Source organism: Ctenocephalides felis, unplaced genomic scaffold (genome assembly GCF_003426905.1).
Source record: "Ctenocephalides felis isolate EL2017-DRISC unplaced genomic scaffold, ASM342690v1 CF-g0.4_SCAFFOLD_01604, whole genome shotgun sequence".
Classification (NCBI taxonomy): domain Eukaryota; kingdom Metazoa; phylum Arthropoda; class Insecta; order Siphonaptera; family Pulicidae; genus Ctenocephalides; species Ctenocephalides felis.
This window is the reverse complement of record NW_020537758.1, coordinates 1,367,823-1,386,728: the sequence shown is the minus strand read 5'-3', so window position 1 is coordinate 1,386,728 and position 18,906 is coordinate 1,367,823. Positions and strand designations below refer to the sequence as shown.

The window sequence follows — 18,906 nt, the reverse complement described above, 5'->3', positions numbered from 1 at the left end:
CCTTTATTTTCCTTTATTTGCCCAGTTCCTCCCTGGGCGTGATCAACCGTCGTCGGCAAACACCTGTCGGTCGTCGAGCACGCGCTTTGTGGATTTCGCGAAAAAATGGAGCGAGGATTAAAAATTATAAAACACGAACAATAAGAAATAATAAGAGACGAGAAATAAGAAATAAGAGAGGAATAAATGAGAGAGAAGGAGCCGAGGATTCAGTCAGTACAGGTACAGGTAGGAAGGACAGACAGGAGGAGATATAAATAAGTAGTCTGTTGATGCCGTTCGCGTGCTTTGAATAAATTTATAAGGACGCGAAACAAAACCAAAGAGGCAAAGAGGCGAGCAACAAAAAAAGCCATATACATACTTATACTTAATACTTCTCTTATGTTATGTTAGATACATAGATGCACACACTTTGGTGGACTGGACGTGGAAATTGGATCGCGGATTTCGGGTTTTTTCTCGCGTCTTCTGCGTACAAAGTTAGAAATTACAAAATTATTAACAACTGTGTTATATGTACACATACGAGTATTCATTTTGGAAATGTTCATTTGGGATCGCAGATTTATTACAATTATTTATCCCCCCCCCCTCCCCTTTGTAATCAAAACTAAGCAAATTTCTTACCAAAAATAAGCAAATCAATACCCCCCGCCCCCTATAGTGCTTACGTAATACTTAAACGGCCCCTTTGCAGCCAAATTGTAGAAATCAAAAATGAAAATAATTTTATTATTTATTAAGTACGTTTCGGTACAGTATACGTGTCATCATTTAGCAAGATCAAACCACATAGTTTAATATAATCTAAAAAACTGAAACTGTGAAATAAACAAAAAATAAAAAAAAAAAAATAATAAAGTTATATACAAATAAATTTTGGATTCAAATGGTTATTAGATTTAAAAAAAATCATAACACCTTTGATTTTTTTTAATTTAGATTTTTTTTAAAATTAGGATAAAAAGTAGATGCACGTAATATCTTATTAGACCCCCTCCTCTACGTGATATTTTGGGATTTTTTGTCAAACCCCTCACATGATTAATTTGCGCCCCTAACTAGCAGAAATATCGCTCTTAATATATAAGGAATTAATTTTTTAGTTGTCACAATAAAATTTTGCTCAAAAACAGAAACAAAATTATTTTTTTGAATTTTTATTATATAAAAACAATATATTATATTTGCGATGTTTCCAAACTGTAATAACTTACAACATTTCCTTACAAATAATAATATTTTCAAACAACTTGCAACATTTCTAGGCGACCTACAATATTTCTAGCAATATTCTAAGACGACATGCAACAATCTCAGACGACTTGCAATATTTTGAGACGACTTTTAACATTTTCAGACAACTTGCAACATTTTGTGACAACTTGCAATATTCTCAGACGACTTGCAATAGTCTTAGACGACTTGCAACATTTTGAGACTACTTCCAATACTCTCAGTCGATTTGCAATTTTCTCAGACGACTTGCAACATTTTCAGACGACTTGCAACATTTTGAGACGACTTGTAATATTTTCAGACAACTTGCAACATTTTGTGACAACTTGCAATATTCTCAGACGACTTGCAATAGTCTTAGACGACTTGCAACATTTTGAGACTACTTCCAATACTCTCAGTCGATTTGCAATTTTCTCAGACGACTTGCAATACTCTTAGACGACTTGCAACATTTTGAGACTACTTCCAATACTCTCAGCCGACTTACAACTTTCTCAGATGACTTGCAATATTTTGAGACGACTTTTTCAGACAACTTGCAACATTCTTAGACGACTTGCAACATTCTCAGACGACTTGCAATATTTTCAGACGACTTGCAACATTTTAAGACGACTTGCAACATTCTCAGACGACTTGTAATACTCTTAGACGACATGCAATACTCTTAGACGACTTGCAATATTCTCAGACAACTTGCAACATTCTCAGACGACTTGCAATATTCTCAGACGACTTGTAATAGTCTCAGACGACTTGCAATATTTTGAGACGACTTTTAACATTTTCAGACAACTTGCAACATTCTCAGACGACTTGTAATACTCTTAGACGACATGCAATACTCCTAGACGACTTGCAATATTCTCAAACAACTTGCAACATTTTGAGACGACTTGCAACATTTTGAGACGATTTGCAATATTTTAAGACGACTTGCAACATTCTCAGACGACTTGCAATATTTTGAGACGACTTGCAATATTTTAAGACGACTTGTAACATTTTCAGACAGCTTGCAACATTCTCAGACGACTTGCAACATTTTGAGACGATTTGCAACATTCTAAGACGACTTGCAACATTCTCAGACAACTTGCAACATTTTGAAACGACTTGCAATATTTTGAGACAACTTCCAATACTATCAGCCGACTTGCAACTTTCTCATACAACTTGCAATATTTTGAGTCAACTTGCAACATTTTGTGATGATTTGCAACATTCTCACTTGCAACTTGCAACTTTCTCAGACGACTTGCAACATTCTAAGACGACTTGCAACACTCTCTATCGTCTTAAAACATTTTCAGATGATAGCTTATTACCAACATTCAGCTTCTTACCGATCAGAAATCTTTTACCGTGTTCCTTTTATTTCTCAGGAAATATTTCTCGAATAAAAAATCAAAATTTGTATTTTTCATGCCTCTGTTAAAATTGCAGGCACGAGCCTCCGATAAAGGTTTACGACCTTATGAAGTCCTTATCTGTTCCTCTATGATGAGAATAAAAGGTCGTAAAACCTTAAAACCGTAAAAGCGTCGACCGTAAACCTTAATACCATATAAAAATGATGGTGAGGCAGAGCGTAAAATTTTAATTTTATTAAGGCGCTCGACTATTTAATTTATTCTCACTTTGCTGCTGCTGCTCACGGAAGAACAACCATGGTAGGGAATTAATTACCCAAAAGTAGCAATTGGAGGACAATGATTGCAAATCTCCTATAAAATAGCTGAAGTTTGTATTATTATTTCCGCAGTTCCGTACCAATATTTATTCTGGTCGTGGTATCTTTTTCATCCTGTTTGCGTAGTTAAGTAAACACAACATCATGATGCCGAGGAGATGTAAAAGGAGAACAACGCATTTCTGACATTTCGCGGCAACAATAGGACCAATTATACGATATTTGCCCAGATGTCGAGAGAAATTAACATAAACATCTTGAATAAACAAAATGTTAATTTTAAATAAAATCTTAAATAAATAGTCGAATGAATTTTTCACTTTTCGAGAAACAGAAGCATTTTCTGAAGAAAGATCAACTTGAAAAGAATTTTGGCCTAATTTCACATGAGTTAGATCTAATAATATACTATTTACGTTTCAAAATAACGTGAATAATAAACTTCGATTTCAAATGATTAAGAACGACTTCAAATGCCGAGAAAGCTTTAAACTAGGAATTGGATTTTCTGGCCAAATTATAAACTTATCCTATGGAAAATTAATAATGTAATGAAAAATTGTTTCTGGGCTCCATCCCCAAGCCAAAGCTTGGTTAATTAGACATTTTATTAGCCTAGCATACGTTTCAAATTTTGATTTGTCTCATCTTCAGTGATTTTTATATTTTATATGTATATATTTACATGTGTTTGTGTGTATTTTATATACCTTTAGTGAATACATAATAATGAACTGTAAACGACAGGTGTATTCTCTGGCCACACGACCAAACGGTTCATGAATCCGTACTTTACGATCATAACATCTCTGTAAAGGATTTATAAAAATTTTAATAATATATTAATAATAATATAATTATTTTAATTGCTATTTTAAAGTACACCGAGTTGCTGTAGAGCTTTACGTTGTTAGAAAAAATCATTTATCATTTTATTTCATGATGATTATATAAATCGTTTACGATTTACAATATTACAAGTGGTATTATGAGGCAAAAGAGTGCTCGTCTGAATCTTTTATTCTTAGTAGAAGAATCCATCCGTTTTAATTTGTACAGTTCCATGTGTATATATGTGGAATTAATTATTTTCTACTCTATATTCTTTCCACTCCAGAAGACATTCACGAACCATGCCGATGCCGATGCTGGTGGTGATGTTGATGGTGATGGTGATGTTATCTTGGGCAGTGTTGCCCGATGGCACACGTCATATAGAAATAAATAAATAAAATCAATAAATTGTTAACTTCTTCACCTCATATTTAATTACTCGTTTATTGTCTCTAATGACACTCTCTACAGTATTGATCTCAATATTTGTCTCTCACAATATATAATCTACTCACACATATTATTTATATGTCGCTAAAAAAATGAACTAGTGTGTATGGCATCGTGCCTTAAGGCAAATTGCTGGAACTTCCCGTACCGTAATGAAATATTCTAGAAATTTTAAACGTTCTCAAATATATCATTACAAATACTGTAACTTTCATTATTTTTCCTATTTGTTATATCTGAGCAAATCAAATGTAAATCATAAATCAATTTATCTCCAGAACATTAACAATCGTCATTTCATTTCGAATTCAATTTCAAAAAAAAAATAGTTGTCTAATTTGCACAAAATTGAAAAAGTGCTTCTGCATAGTCACAGTCTAAACGCATTTGCAAATAATTCTGTGCGACATTTTCACTTATACTGTGCTTAGCTTTTCGGCATTTTCACATTTTTCAATAGTTTTCACAGTCTAAACCCACTTGGGTAAACATTTGTACCAGAGTGGCGCTTAGACTGTGTAATTTTTTGAATTTTTAATCCAAAATTACAAAAATATTTTTATGGAAAATAAAAAAAAGTTATAATAATTTTTTATCTTCAAAAGCAATTGTTTTGTTAATACAAGCAGAAAGTTTTTTAAGATCATTCAAATCGGACGCTTAGTTCACTTAAAAACTGAAATTTTTTGCACATTTAGCTCTGTGTCTTCGAAATGGTGGGACCTGCCTTAGCCAAAAACTAATTCTCCTCTTCTCCCAATCATTACAAATTGAATGCTTTTTAGATCATTCAAATCCGATACTCCGTTCTCTCAAAAAGTTGATTTGTATTTTCTGCACTCTTTGCTCCGTACCTTCATAACGGCTGGACCTGCCTTTGCCAAAAACTAATCAGCACATCTCCCTATCAATAGGAATCAAATGTTTTTTGAACCATTCAAATCGATTGATCTGGATTGCCAAAATGTTCAAAAACCTTCAAAACGTCGAGAAATGCAAAAATTTTCAATTTCGATTTTTGGACGATTACAATAACTTACCCTACGGAAAGTTAAAATTTAATTCATATCACAAACGCGGAATTATATTTCCATGAGTTTTATTTCATAGATCTGGTTGACGCCCTTTTGTAACTGTATATATCGATCGATAAATAATATATACGTGTGTATATATTGAGAAAAATATCCAGTTACAATTTTTTAATAACATTTTGCCATATTGCATGCAGCCTCGTGCCGAACAGCGTCATATGTTTCATCTAAAAACCACCACTTCTTGAATTATGGAAAAAAAATGAATGAAAAGAATCTATTGAAATATTTTTTATCGAATTGGGCTGTCAATAAAATATTGGAACCGTATATACATATATATATATATATATTCAATTTAATAATTGATAAAAAAATAGATGCAACATAAGGATAGCCCTTATAAATTTATTAACAACGCTTTTATCGGTTCGATTTTTTATAAAACCACCAACGGTATAAATATCAGTTTTAGTGTTTAGTTATTTTTAAAAAATTTCTTGTTCAATTTTGCAAAATTAAAATTGATTTTACAACAATTTCGATTATTATTTATTATTTATATCTTTTATTTATAATTTATTTATAAATATCTGTTTCTGTGTGCGCGCAGCCAGAAAGCGTAAATTCTTGCGCATAAAAATCAGTCGACCGATTATTTGCGTGTTCTAATTATAATTCTAAATAATCATAATATAAAATAAATATATACGGGTAAATGTAATAAAAAAAATGATGTGCAATAAAAATTTCTAACTTTATTGCAAAAACATTAATTAAACGGATAAAAAAATAACTCTCTTTCGATTTCGATGCCGCGGCATTGAAATCACTGTGTTATGTGATGGAATTTTTGGATGGATAAAATGATTGGTGTGGATTTTAGAGTATATCGAGTCGTCTTAGGGTAATATGGTAATAGGAAATAATGTTTATGGGTTAATTTTGCACATATTTGCCGAATATTTCATTTATATTAATTGAATGGTTGTAAAGTTATGGAAAATATTTAAAAGTGATGCACTTTAACAATTTTTGAGTTGTTATGAAGATTTTACTACTAATGAGAAACGTACTTTATTTAGTTATGTAGATATTTCTCAAATGCATCGTTCATATTGATCGAATGGTTTAAAATTGGTAGGAAGTTTATAAAAGTCTTGCAATTTAGAACAGACATCAATTGTTGAGTTTTAAGATTGAAAAATATTATTTTGCGTGATATTTTTTATTTAGCAAGTTTAGAAATTTAGTAAGTAATCATCAAGACTAAAGTTGCCCAAGTCGTACCCCTTAAGGAAATAATGATGTAATATTAGTGCATTTAATTAAAAGGAAATCTTTGGAATTGATTGAAAATATAGTTGGTTTTTGATTACCAATAGCAGATTTTATTTTATACCAAATCGGTATTTTCAAGTTTTCAAAACCCAGTACCAAACTCCTTTAAAAGTCGACCAATTTTGAAAATTGTTCAACAAATAATGGCGTCATTCATTGTCAGTCATAATTTTTGACTCTGGTCCTAGAAATGTTATTTGCAATTACGGATCCAAAGTTTGAAAGAACAAAAGAGATAAAAATTAACCTCATTAACCGAAAAATGGTCACAATTTCACCAAAGCCTAAAAGCTTATAATTTCTTAACGACGTGAGATTTTTTTTGTTCTTTTGTTTATTTAATATTTCAAATTTTATAAACATTTCGAGTTTGTCTCATCATCAACTATGTAATATATGGTAAAATCAACTAAAATATGGATACGACGAAGATTTGTGTTATCTGATGTAAAATCAAAATCTATTACTCAATGATGTCCACCTTATTTGATCTTAAAATATATTTCACTCAGAATGAGATAAACCTGGTTTCAAAATGTTTGTAAAATTTAAAATATTTAAGGGGCACACCTAATGTGACAACCTAAGAAAAGGGCAGTTATGGGAATTATAAAATAAAAAAAAAACTAGTGAATCGATCTGTTTGAAATTTTGAGGGTATATTTATACATATTTTGAGAATACAGAGTAAAATTTGAAAATAAAATAATAAATATTTTTGAAATGACACGCAATCTCCGGCGGCGCCAAAAAAAGAGGTCTTCTACTGCTGCTTCTACTGCTGCAGGCTGAGTGATTGCAGCCTTCTTCGTTGATAAAACTTAAAAACAAAAAATTCTCGTTAAATTAAAACATATTGTCTGTACGATGATCCTCGGGCGAACAAAAAAATCAAAAATTGACAAAATGGGGGCATGTTGACAAAAAAAGTTAAAATTTTGGTCGTTTTTGGTCTGCCAAAATTCGATTTTTGATCATATAAAAAAACTGGAGGGTGGGTCATCGTATGAAGAACTATATAGAGAAAATGTAAAAAAAATTATAGCGATCGGATCATTTTTCTTCTAGTAATTACTCCAGCAAATTCGAAAAATGGTGTTTCGAGAAAAACGCGTTTAAAGATAAAATAATCGTTATGCTATATACTATATACATACTCTTTTAAATGGCCCTGACTCAAAAACGTTTAATATATCGATTTAAAATTTTAGTATTTTATTTTTAAAGGTGCAACCTATCGAAATATGGAAAAATTCAAAATTCGATTTTTTGAAAATTACACATTAGGTGTGCCCCTTAATAAATAGTGAAACAAAGGTGCTGGTTACACTACCAAGTAAACTTCAATTTGAGCAAAATTTTGGAAGTGCTAAATGATGTATTTCATAATTATCAGAAAAACAACTTAGGCGGTGGTGCGACTTGAGAAACTTGTCCATTATATCCACTCCGCCCCTGGCCAATTTTAATCTTGCGCCTAATTATATTTGCAAAAATTCCCGATTTGCGAAAATTTTGGAAGTGCTAAATGATGTATTTCATAATTATCAGAAAAACAACTTAGGCGGTGGTACGACTTGAGAAACTTGTCCATTATATCCACTCCGCCCCTGGCCAATTTTAATCCTGCGCCTAATTATATTTGCAAAAATTCCCGATTCGCAAATTATGCAGAAGTAAGGCAGGAGAGGAGAAGGAGCACCGAGTAAAGAGCCAGAGTAAGGCAAGGCAAGTAAGGCGCCGAGTCGAGTTGGGCTTTTTTTCCTCCAATTTCTTCTTCCTTTCATCTCCCGTCGGACGTCGGACGTCGGTCGCTGTTTATTTACTTTTTGTTCCTTTTCTCCGGCGGTAATCAGAGCCATCATAAAGCCACCTGCTATTGATTAAGGAACACCTGAGGAATCCGGGCGCCCCCTTGGAGGCTACGCCCCGTCAGGGGAATAACGAGGCGCACGCAAATGAGGAAAGAAAAAGGATACATACTTTTATAAATTCAGCAGCAATATCTAATAGTACGACAATGTTAATTTGTTGTTGACAATAGAGTTCTTTGAATAATAAAAAATGGTAACATCTAACAAAGTGATTTTGTAAAATATATATTTACAAGGTAATCTTCTTATATATAAAAATGATTCGAAAATGTGTTGGTAAGCGCATAACTCAACAAGGCCTGGACCAATTTGGCCAATTCTTTTTTTAAAATGTTTGTTGAAGTTCAAGGATGGTTTTTATGGCGAGAAAAAATCAAATAATTGCCGTGAAAACCCTAAAAACAGCCTTTTTCTTTTTCTCATACCAACGTTTTCTAACTAAAACGTAGAATCAATTTGAGCTTTATTGGTATTATATAGAGTTCATATTAAATTACAAGCAGTCATTGTATACTCCTATTTAAACGATTATTCGGATTTTGATCAATCTTTCTGAAGTTTGTTAAGGAAATTTTCTAGGATGTATGTGATTATAAAGCACTGGGATGAATGTGCAATATTGTAGAAATAAATTCAAAAAATTACAAAAAACGACATGCCATTGTTTGATTAAGATTCGGATATTAAATTCTCAATATAGTTTTTTTTTAATATATAATTTCTTTGCATCTTTTACTAATCTTTCCACAATATTTTATAAAATTCGTAAAAAATGACTTTGGGAATGACATTTTTTATGAATGAAATTCATAAAAAACAACGAATGGGAAAGTAAAGATGAACACATACAATTCGGCCCTCACGATATCGGTTAAGAGAAGTTTAAGATGCAATTTTGGATATCTTAAATAATAAAAAATTAAATTAATTTAATCTAACATGAAGTACCAGTGTTATATTATGGTTATGGTTATGTTATACCGTTTAAAAGACTTCAATTTCCAATATAGTGTGGAAATTGAGACTCCTCATTTTATTTAAAACAGTTCTACATTTAACATCGCTCATATTATAAATGTATTTGGATTTTGGCATGAAGGGTAATTTAAAAAATAATAATTATTATTTTTTAGGTAAATGATAAATATTAGTATATTATATTAAACAATTGTAGACATGGGTACAGGACAACGAATGTCGGGTCATCTAGTTTTCTTATATAATAGGTAAAAATACACTATTAATAGCAGGGGCGTAACGTGCCTTGGCGGGACCCCGTATCAAAATTTGTTTGGGGACCCCCTCAAGAAGACATTTTTTTTACAAAACATAAAAATACATAAAATTAAAAGAATATTTCTTTATCATTATAATTATTCATCTATCTAATTTTCCCTAATTTTCTGAATTTTTCACAAATGATTCCAGATACATATTCACTTTCCTTGCCTTTTCTTGAAAAACTGAAATATTTCGTGATCTTTAAATTTTATAAAATTTCTGTCTCTATTAAAATATAGTTTCAATTTAAATTTTTTTTTAGCAATTGCGATTGTAACTGGAAGGGCCAAAATTGCGACTGTAACTAGAAGGGCCAAAATGCATACTATTATTTCTTTGGGAAAAGTGGATGCAAGCCTATTGCATCCATCATTGTAATTTAATGAAATAATATTCTTAGATTTTTGTATTCAAACCTATTTCTAGAACCATCAATTGGCCATGATCATATGAGATATTTTTATAGTATTTCTTTACAGTAATCCAGTTGACAGTTTTCCGGAAACGTTTATTAATTCTTGATTTCAAAAAAGACAAATTTTACTACTTACGTCGCAAAGGTTTTGAAATCTTTGTTTGGTTTGTGAAATTAATATATCGAAACAGCAATAGTATACATTAAAATAAGATTTCACACTATTTTAAACGGTTCAAAGTTTACAGTAAATATTGCAATGATGTAGGCTGTAAGCAAATTGACATCCTCGCCGCCTGCCCTAATTCATTTCATCTTTACATAAATAATTTTAATTCCAATTTTTATTATTTAGACTAGCGGTCATTTAACATGACCGCCAGGATTTCTAGTTATAATATAAACTGCATCAATTTTTACGTTTTTTTTTTAAATCTATGTTTATTCTCGATATAATTAATTTTGCACAATATTAATTTAACAAAAAATAATTAAAATTCCATTCTTTGAAGGCGTGCTTTGAAAATCTTTATTATACATATTTATAATATATACATACATATATACATACATATATATTATATATATATATATATATATATATATATATATATATGTGGTGAAAGAATTTTAGACCAATTTAAACCAAGGGGTGTTAACCTAAGTGTAGCCGCCGGGCTTAAACTGATTGCCTTTTCGAATATTTCTTATTATATATATACATATATATTTATATACATACATACATATATACATATATGCATATATTTTACAGGGCCGTTTTTATCCATGGGCATAACGCAAATCTTGGGCCCCAAATGACATTTATCAAGTAAAATACTATTGAAAATTTGCCTTTTTTCAGTAAATGATTGTAAAATTGATTTGCTAAATTTGAGCTTTCTAGATCACCCTTCAGACTTAAATTAAAATTTTATTAACAGTCAACATCTTTTAAATAATTAAATGGAAAATATACATTCATGTAAATCTCAATGAATATGTATTTATTTTAAAAATGCTAATTTTGAATTAATAAAATTGTAATTTAATTTGAAGATGTTCTGCAAAATATTTTTATTAACTTTTTAATTTTTAAAGAAATTAATAACTAAAATTTGACAGAGCTTAAATTAAAATTCTATCATAGTTAATGTATACACACATAAATATAAAGTATGAAATTTTCCATGTGAGTATGTTTTGTGACAATTTTTGATATGATTTAGAACACCCTTGAAATTATAATTTAGAACTCTATTAAAAAGCAGCTTTTTTTACTAAATAAAATTATCCCATAAAATCGTGAAACACTTCCATTACACAAACATTGACCATGACTAAGGCTAATATTGTATTTTTTGTATCTTTGGGAAATTTATCCGTAAAAATGTCGTTTGGCTTCAATGGTTATTGATTTGTTATGCTTTAACACAATTACAAACACTTTTTACAAAAAAATTGATACGGAACTTACGACAAATAAATAGAAAAAAATCTCATGTACTTACGGAATTGAAAAATGATTTTTTATTCTATTTTATTTTTACATTCATTTTGACCCTGTATCTATTACCCCTTGGCCAGCACTGTTCGCAAAGGTGTCGGACGCAAATAATATGGATAAATGTTAGAAAAACGTGATTTGTCGAAAGTTTAAGGAATTAAGAAAGACGATTTCACAATAAGTCTCGCAGAAGGACGAGAATTATAAAATTCCGGATTTTCCAAAACGTACGTGCCCCATAAAGGGCTCCGAAATATTTTCAAAAACTCAAATTTTGCCATTTTGACACGTAACACGAAGTCAGAACTATTTCCAGGTAATAAAAGAATGAAGAAATGGGGAAAAAATATTTATATTTTTATATATACACGTTAAATATAAAGAAACTAGTGGTGCATGGCATCGTGCCCTAAGGCAAATTGCTGGTACTTACGTAACGTACCGTGAACTAAATTATTAAAAAAAGCATTGCAAAACTTTGAAAAAAATAGATTTTCGAAAAATTTTGAAATTTAAAAAAAAAATTACTTTTTGAAAAATTTGTTTTTTTTTATTTTTTTGTAAATTTTGAACATTTTTTTAAATCGGTTGATCCGTGTTTGCGAAATCGTATTCATTTTTTCTAAGGTATGCTAAAATGTTCAGAAACCTCTTAAACGTAAAGATATTATCCTCGTTTTCAAAAATAAAAAAAGATACTAAATAGCAAACTTATCCTTAAATATATAACTATTATTGACTAAGAAAATGATTATTTTATGACAACTCTATACTAGAATTGGCCTATTGACATATTTTATAAAATCCCTCTTATATTTTATATATCTTAAAATTAAAGTAAATATTTTTTATAATTATCCTAAAATAATACTTTTGACCTATCTCATAAAATCTAAATAAATAAGATATACTTATATCTTTGTAGGATGTTCTTATACTTGACATATTCTATAATTTAATAAATATTTTATATATAATTCAATCTATTTAATATCTTATTCCAAGTAAACTACAAGACAAGCAAGTTTTTCCCAAAATTCGATCATTGACTTATTTTATAAGTTACTCATTTACTCTACCTATTTTTTAATAAAAAATAGGTAAAGTTTGATAAAAATTATTTTATTTCTTATAAGATAAGACGCTCTTAAATTTGACTTAATAAATTATTTAAGATTTTATTTCATGTCAAGCGCGAAATCTTATCCCAGAATTGGCTTTTGATTTATTTTGAAAATTATTTAAGAAATTGGTTTTTTTTTCTGCAAGATGTTCTAGACAAAATATTAACAAATTGTTATAATTTATATATTAATCAAAATAAATGATTTTAACTCATGGCAATTAGACAGTAAGAGTGAAAAACTTTGCCCAGGATAGGCATTTCAATTTGTTTAAAAGAGAATAGGTGTTTAAACTTATCTTATAAGAATGATTTTATATTATGACAAGTTGATATTGTCAAGTAAGATAAGAAAGCTATTTATCCCACTTCTTGTTCTAAAAAGGTCCTGAGGTTTGCCAAAATGCAAATTTTGCGCTTTTTGGCCTCATGTTAATATTTTTTATGAGATAGATGAAGAATTCGGCAAGAAATTCGAGTTAGCCCCTCAATTACCCGCATGTGTTGCAAATATTAAGGTCCGCCACGCCCGTCCTTCTTTCTGGAGCACATTAACATATAAATTGGCTAATTAATAACAATAATAAACTAATTAATCAATTATTCAAATAATAAAAACATCATTTCCATAAAACTAGCAACGTGTGAGGTGTAAATTGTCATTCCAAACTGCCTACTCGATTTTTTGTCCCTCTCCATTGCTAGGAAACAGAACGGGACGGCGATATCCGTTTAAGGTTGGTTCCTATTTGATGTTTTGTCCTTGTTTACCTCCAAGGATAATCGTGTAAGCCGTCTCTTTCGCCAGGGGAAATAAATATCGTACCTACTTCGGGCACTGGGCCAAAAAATCAAGAAATAAATCAACAAATTAATCCTAAATAGGTCGAAATAAATAAATTTGGTTTATTTGTTTCTGGGAAACTCTATGATTATTTTTATAACAGGGTAGATAAGAATTTTGCAAACATTGATAAGGTTTTTTCTGTATTTTCTGTGAATTATTTTATTTAATCTTTCAAAGTAAATATTTGAAATTAAGGCAAGGTGTTGATGGCGCCTGAAAAAATTCAATAGGACACCCACCTGTATTGACAAATATACACACTCATATAATATACATACACACAAGTATAATATCATGTCATTGATAGTACCAATACTTTTGTAAAATGTTCTACACTTTTAATTTTCATTGTCTACAATAGATAATTAAGGCTTTGGTTTTTACTCATTTGTTCAGTTGTTCGATTGAATAATTTTTTACGTAACTTATTAGGATTTCTGTTAACTTACTATAATAATTTGAACTAAATATTTCAGTGGAAATATCAGAATTACATTACCATACCGTAGTACAGAAAAATGTCGCTTTCGATAAAAAAATTTCGAGATATTTGAAGAAGTGTAGAAAAATGTCCCAATATTTCACTGCATTTATCAAAATTTTGATTTCAAAGTCGTTTTATTCAAAACTTTTATATAGGAGTGAATGTAACTGTTGGCAGGAATAGTAGTAAATTTTATCTAGTTTCTCCCTATCTAACTGAAAAAGAGTCTTTCACATAACATTTGTGAGTTTTTGACAAAACCAAAAAAATGTCCCGAATTTTCTATTTTTCAAAACTTTTATATCGGACTGTATATAACTGTTGGCATGGAAATGCAGTAAATTTTATCTAGTTTCTCTTTATCTAACTGAAAAAGGATGCTTTCATATAACCGGTATTCCAAATTACCGGTAAACCGCCCGATTTTTCGGCGGTATTTTTACCGGTATTCACCCCGAAAATACCGGTAATTTCGGTATTTTTACATAAGCGCTATTTGATACATAATACACTAAAGTTTAAATTTCCCGGAACAAATTTATCTTTAAATTCCATAATCGCATAAACAGCTATATCTTCAAGTGATTCTATAGGATAAACAAATGTCAAATATTATCTCAACTCGTCATTAAACTGAATATTTATTGCTTCACTAAGGGATTCATATCGTGTTACAATGTTTGTTTCATCTTATGTAAAAATGTAACAGTTTTTAAGTGATATTTGCGCCAAAACATTTTATATCATACAGATTACCTCTACGTAATATTTTTTTTCTAACTTTATACATACTAATTATGATAATTACTAAATATTTCTGCTTCTTATTACAATTATAAAATATTATTTTTCGGAAACGTTTCGAAGTTTGAAAATACTATAGAAGCATCACATTGTTTTAAATAACAATATTCAACAATTATAGTAACTTATTATTTATCTTGACAAAGTATCCAATCTTAAATTAGAGTAGAAAATTATTTTTTTAAAATATTGTCGATTATGCTAATTTAACACATCGGATACAGACAATACAGTTTATTATAATAATGTAATATGATCTTTCATGAGTTTTTGGTCTTTCTTACTCATACGTTTGTTTTTGGTGAAAAGTACTCAATATACTCGATAGTGATAATGAATTAATTAAATAGGATATAATTTTGTTAAATTATTATTTAAAAAAATAAACTTATTGTTTTATTTTATTGTTTAGTTGAATATAGTTGTAGTTGTATATACATTTTATTATATTTGTACTAGTAACTTTCAATTTTGTTTACGTTTGTTAACTTCCCGTAGGGTAAGTTATAGTAATCGCAAAAAAATCGAAAATGAAAATTTTTGCATTTCTCGACGTTTCAAAACCTTCTGAACATTTTGGCATACCTTAGAAAAAATGGATGTATGTGTGTGTGTGTGTGTGTGTGTGTATGTATGTATGTATGTATGTATGTATGTATGTATGTATGTATGTATGTGCGTGTGTGTATGTATGTGCGGATACAAATTTTCGTCGACGATTTCGGGAACACGGATCAACCGATTTGAATAATTCAAAAAACATTCGATTCGTATTGATAAGGAGACGTGCTGATTAGTTTTTGGCAAAGGCAGGTCTAGCCGTTCCGAAGATACGGGGCAAAAAGTGCCAAGAACGGTACCTCCTTTTTTAAGAGAACGGAGCGTCCGATTTGAATAATTCAAAAAACATTTTACTTGTATTGACAAGATGTAGAATTGATCAAATTTTCATGGTGGCAGGTCTAGCGGTTTCGGAGATCTAATAATAAAAGTAAAAAATAATGCCATTCGGCGGTTAAAAATTATCATTAGACATATGCACATCAAATTATCAGATATTTTATAGAGATTTTAACAATAAGTATATTTTTTTTTTACATTTTTGGGGGTTCCGTACCAATGCTTATGCGTTAGACGGCGGCGCGGCACATGCGCGCTTTGACATTTCGTCTCTATGCAGTTCAAGCAGTGCGATTGCTTTGAAAAAAAAGTTCAGAATTTCCAAAATATGCCAAAATGAAGAAAACATTTTTTTCAAAAAAATTTTTTGTATCCAAAAAAAAATTTTTTTCAAAAAAAAATTTTTTTTTCATATAATTTTTTTTTTCAAAAAAAAGTAATTTTTTGTCAAATTTGTAGTTTCTCAAATCTATTTTTTTTAATTAAATTTTTTTCAAAAATGTTGATCGTTTTTAAAAAAATAATAATTTTTGGTACGGGAAGTTTCAGCAATTTGCCTTAAGGCACGATGCCCTAATTGCCTTAAGACAGAATTCCACTTACAGCTAGTTTAAGATAATAAAAATACCGGTAATTTACCGGTATTCCGGCTTTAGAATGAAAAATTGCCGAAATCCCGGTAATGAAATTTTCCATCAGTAATGCGTTCCCTATATATAACTATTTGCACGAATTCATAGTAAATTTTATCTAGTTTGTGCTAAGCTAACTAAAAAAAAGTAACACGTACAAAGTTTTTGAGATATTCAAAGGAATGTAGAAAAATGTCCCAAAAAAATACGTAAAATTTTAGCATTTTTCCTTAAGTCCATTAATTTCCCACCTATTTTCTACTCCCGACCTTCAAACTTCCAGCCAAAAGTTTGGTCACTTCCCCACTTATCCTTCCCGAAGTGCCCTATATGTCTCCGTACGAATTTACCCTGCGTGTTGCATTTCCGCCCCACTTCGAGAGCGATCGGTGCGACGGTGCGATCGCCCCACTACCGGCGGCTCGCACCGAAAACGTCAAACGAATTTCGGACTTCAGTTTGCCGCGTGCATTTCAACGGAACGAACATATATAAATTGATATAGTCGACGAGGAGCCGGAAGACGAAGTATCCTCGGAAATAATTATAAAAGACAATTAATAAAATTTATAGTTAATATATAAAGACTGTTGGTATATTCATAGGATCTTTAAAATTTTATTCAAACCTTTGTGAAATAGTCCTGCCGACTTGTGTGTGCTTGTAAACAACCAAACGGTGCCGACAAAAAACGTGTCCTCGATTAACAAAATTTGCCGCTTTTAGTGCAAAATATATTACCACTAAAAGTAATTATATTTGTGTAATTTCCTCCAAAACTGTCTAATTATTGTTTGTGTTGGTGTTTGCAAAATTTTGGCTTGATTGGTTTTTTTGGAGATTTCCAGGAGTTTTGCTCTAAAAATGGGTAAGCAATCAAATTTGTTACTTAAACACCTTAAAATACTTAATCGTTTACTTACAATTAGATTAAACACATAAAATAATTTATCGATAAAATAACGATTTATTAATTTAACGATGTCCTTGAAGGATTCTGAATTCGTCCAAATCAGTACATCTATTTGTTATAATATTATAGTTTTGGTTTTTAGAAGACACATCGTTAATTTCACATTGAAAGTCAATATTCATGCATTTTTTAAATTTATTTGTTATTATTACATTTATATTATTATTAAGGAATATTATATTTTTGAGTATAGGATTAGAAACAAAAACAAAACAAATAGTAGGAACAAAAAATACAAATATATAACACATATTCAAAATTTTGTATTATATTAAAAAAAAAAAATATATCCATAGCAGAATAGCTTATAAATTTTATGTAATTTTGATTGCTGTTATTATTTAATAAAAAAATTAAAAATACGATTTTGGTCCCCTGTACTATATTTTTTTATTTTCTTATAAATTACAATCTGTCTAAATAGAAAACATTGAGTAATTAGTTTAACAAATAACATAGAATTTTTAATGGAAAACCCAGTGGTTCACCTTTTATTAATTTTTATCATTTATTTATTTATTAATATTTTTTTATTAATATTTTGTATTATATTAAAAATACGATTTTGGTCCCCTGTACTACATTTTTTTTATTTTTTATTTCTTATAAATTACATCTGTCTAAATAGAAAGACATTGAGTAATTAGTTTAACAAATAACATAGAATTTTAAAAGGAAAACCCAGTGGTTCACCTTTTATTAATGTCCCAAATTATATCTTAATTAAATTTTAGTATAATATATTTGTTATAATATTATTGTTTTGGTTTTTGGAGGGTACATCGTTAATTTCACATTGAAAGGGCAATATTTATGCATTTTTTTATAAAAAATTCTTACTATTACTAGGATATCAATATTTTTTTTTTGTAGTACATGATCAGAAACAAAAACAAAACAAATAATATATAAATATGAAAATATTTGTATTCTATTAAAATGCGATTTTGGTCACTATTGCACCATATTTCATCTTTTTTTTTAATCAACTTGGTCCACTGTACTACATATAGTACACCAAATGCACCAAGGCAAAAATGATGTAACACGTCGTCCTTATTGTATTATTTATATTTTTGCCATATTAATTCAAAATAGTAAAAATTACATATAAAAATTACAAAATTCGTAATCGTTTATGAACCCAATGTACTATATTTAGTACGCTCGATTGCACCACATTTTATTTTAGTAATAACTTTGTACTTTCTTCTGTTTATTATAATTTTGATGTCATAATAAAACCAAAATAAAAAAGACGATATTATTATTTGGCTTTATTGATTTTTGGGAGATTGTAAGAGTTTTGCTCTAAAACTGCGCAATCAAAATTTTAACACCCATAATTTTAGACACCAACCAATAGTTTTTTTATTTTTGTAAAAATCTAAATTCTACATCGATTAATTATATACAATTAATATATCGGTGATATCAAAGGTGTCCTTGAACAATATAATGAAATTATC

The 18,906-nt window shown here is 29.7% G+C and overlaps 2 protein-coding genes across 3 annotated transcripts in view; both read left to right on the top strand.

Moving 5' to 3' along the window:
• The window catches only part of LOC113372743, a 61,294-nt gene extending 57,128 nt beyond the window's left edge, over positions 1-4,166 (top strand). Inside the window, exon 5 of the mRNA XM_026613088.1 lies at positions 4,056-4,166. Coding sequence (XP_026468873.1) covers positions 4,056-4,166 — 111 coding nt within the window. The remainder of the gene's footprint in view (positions 1-4,055) is intronic.
• LOC113372457 (protein rhomboid-like) overlaps positions 1-18,906 on the top strand; it is a 142,638-nt gene that overhangs the window by 55,515 nt on the left and 68,217 nt on the right. The window lies entirely within an intron of this gene.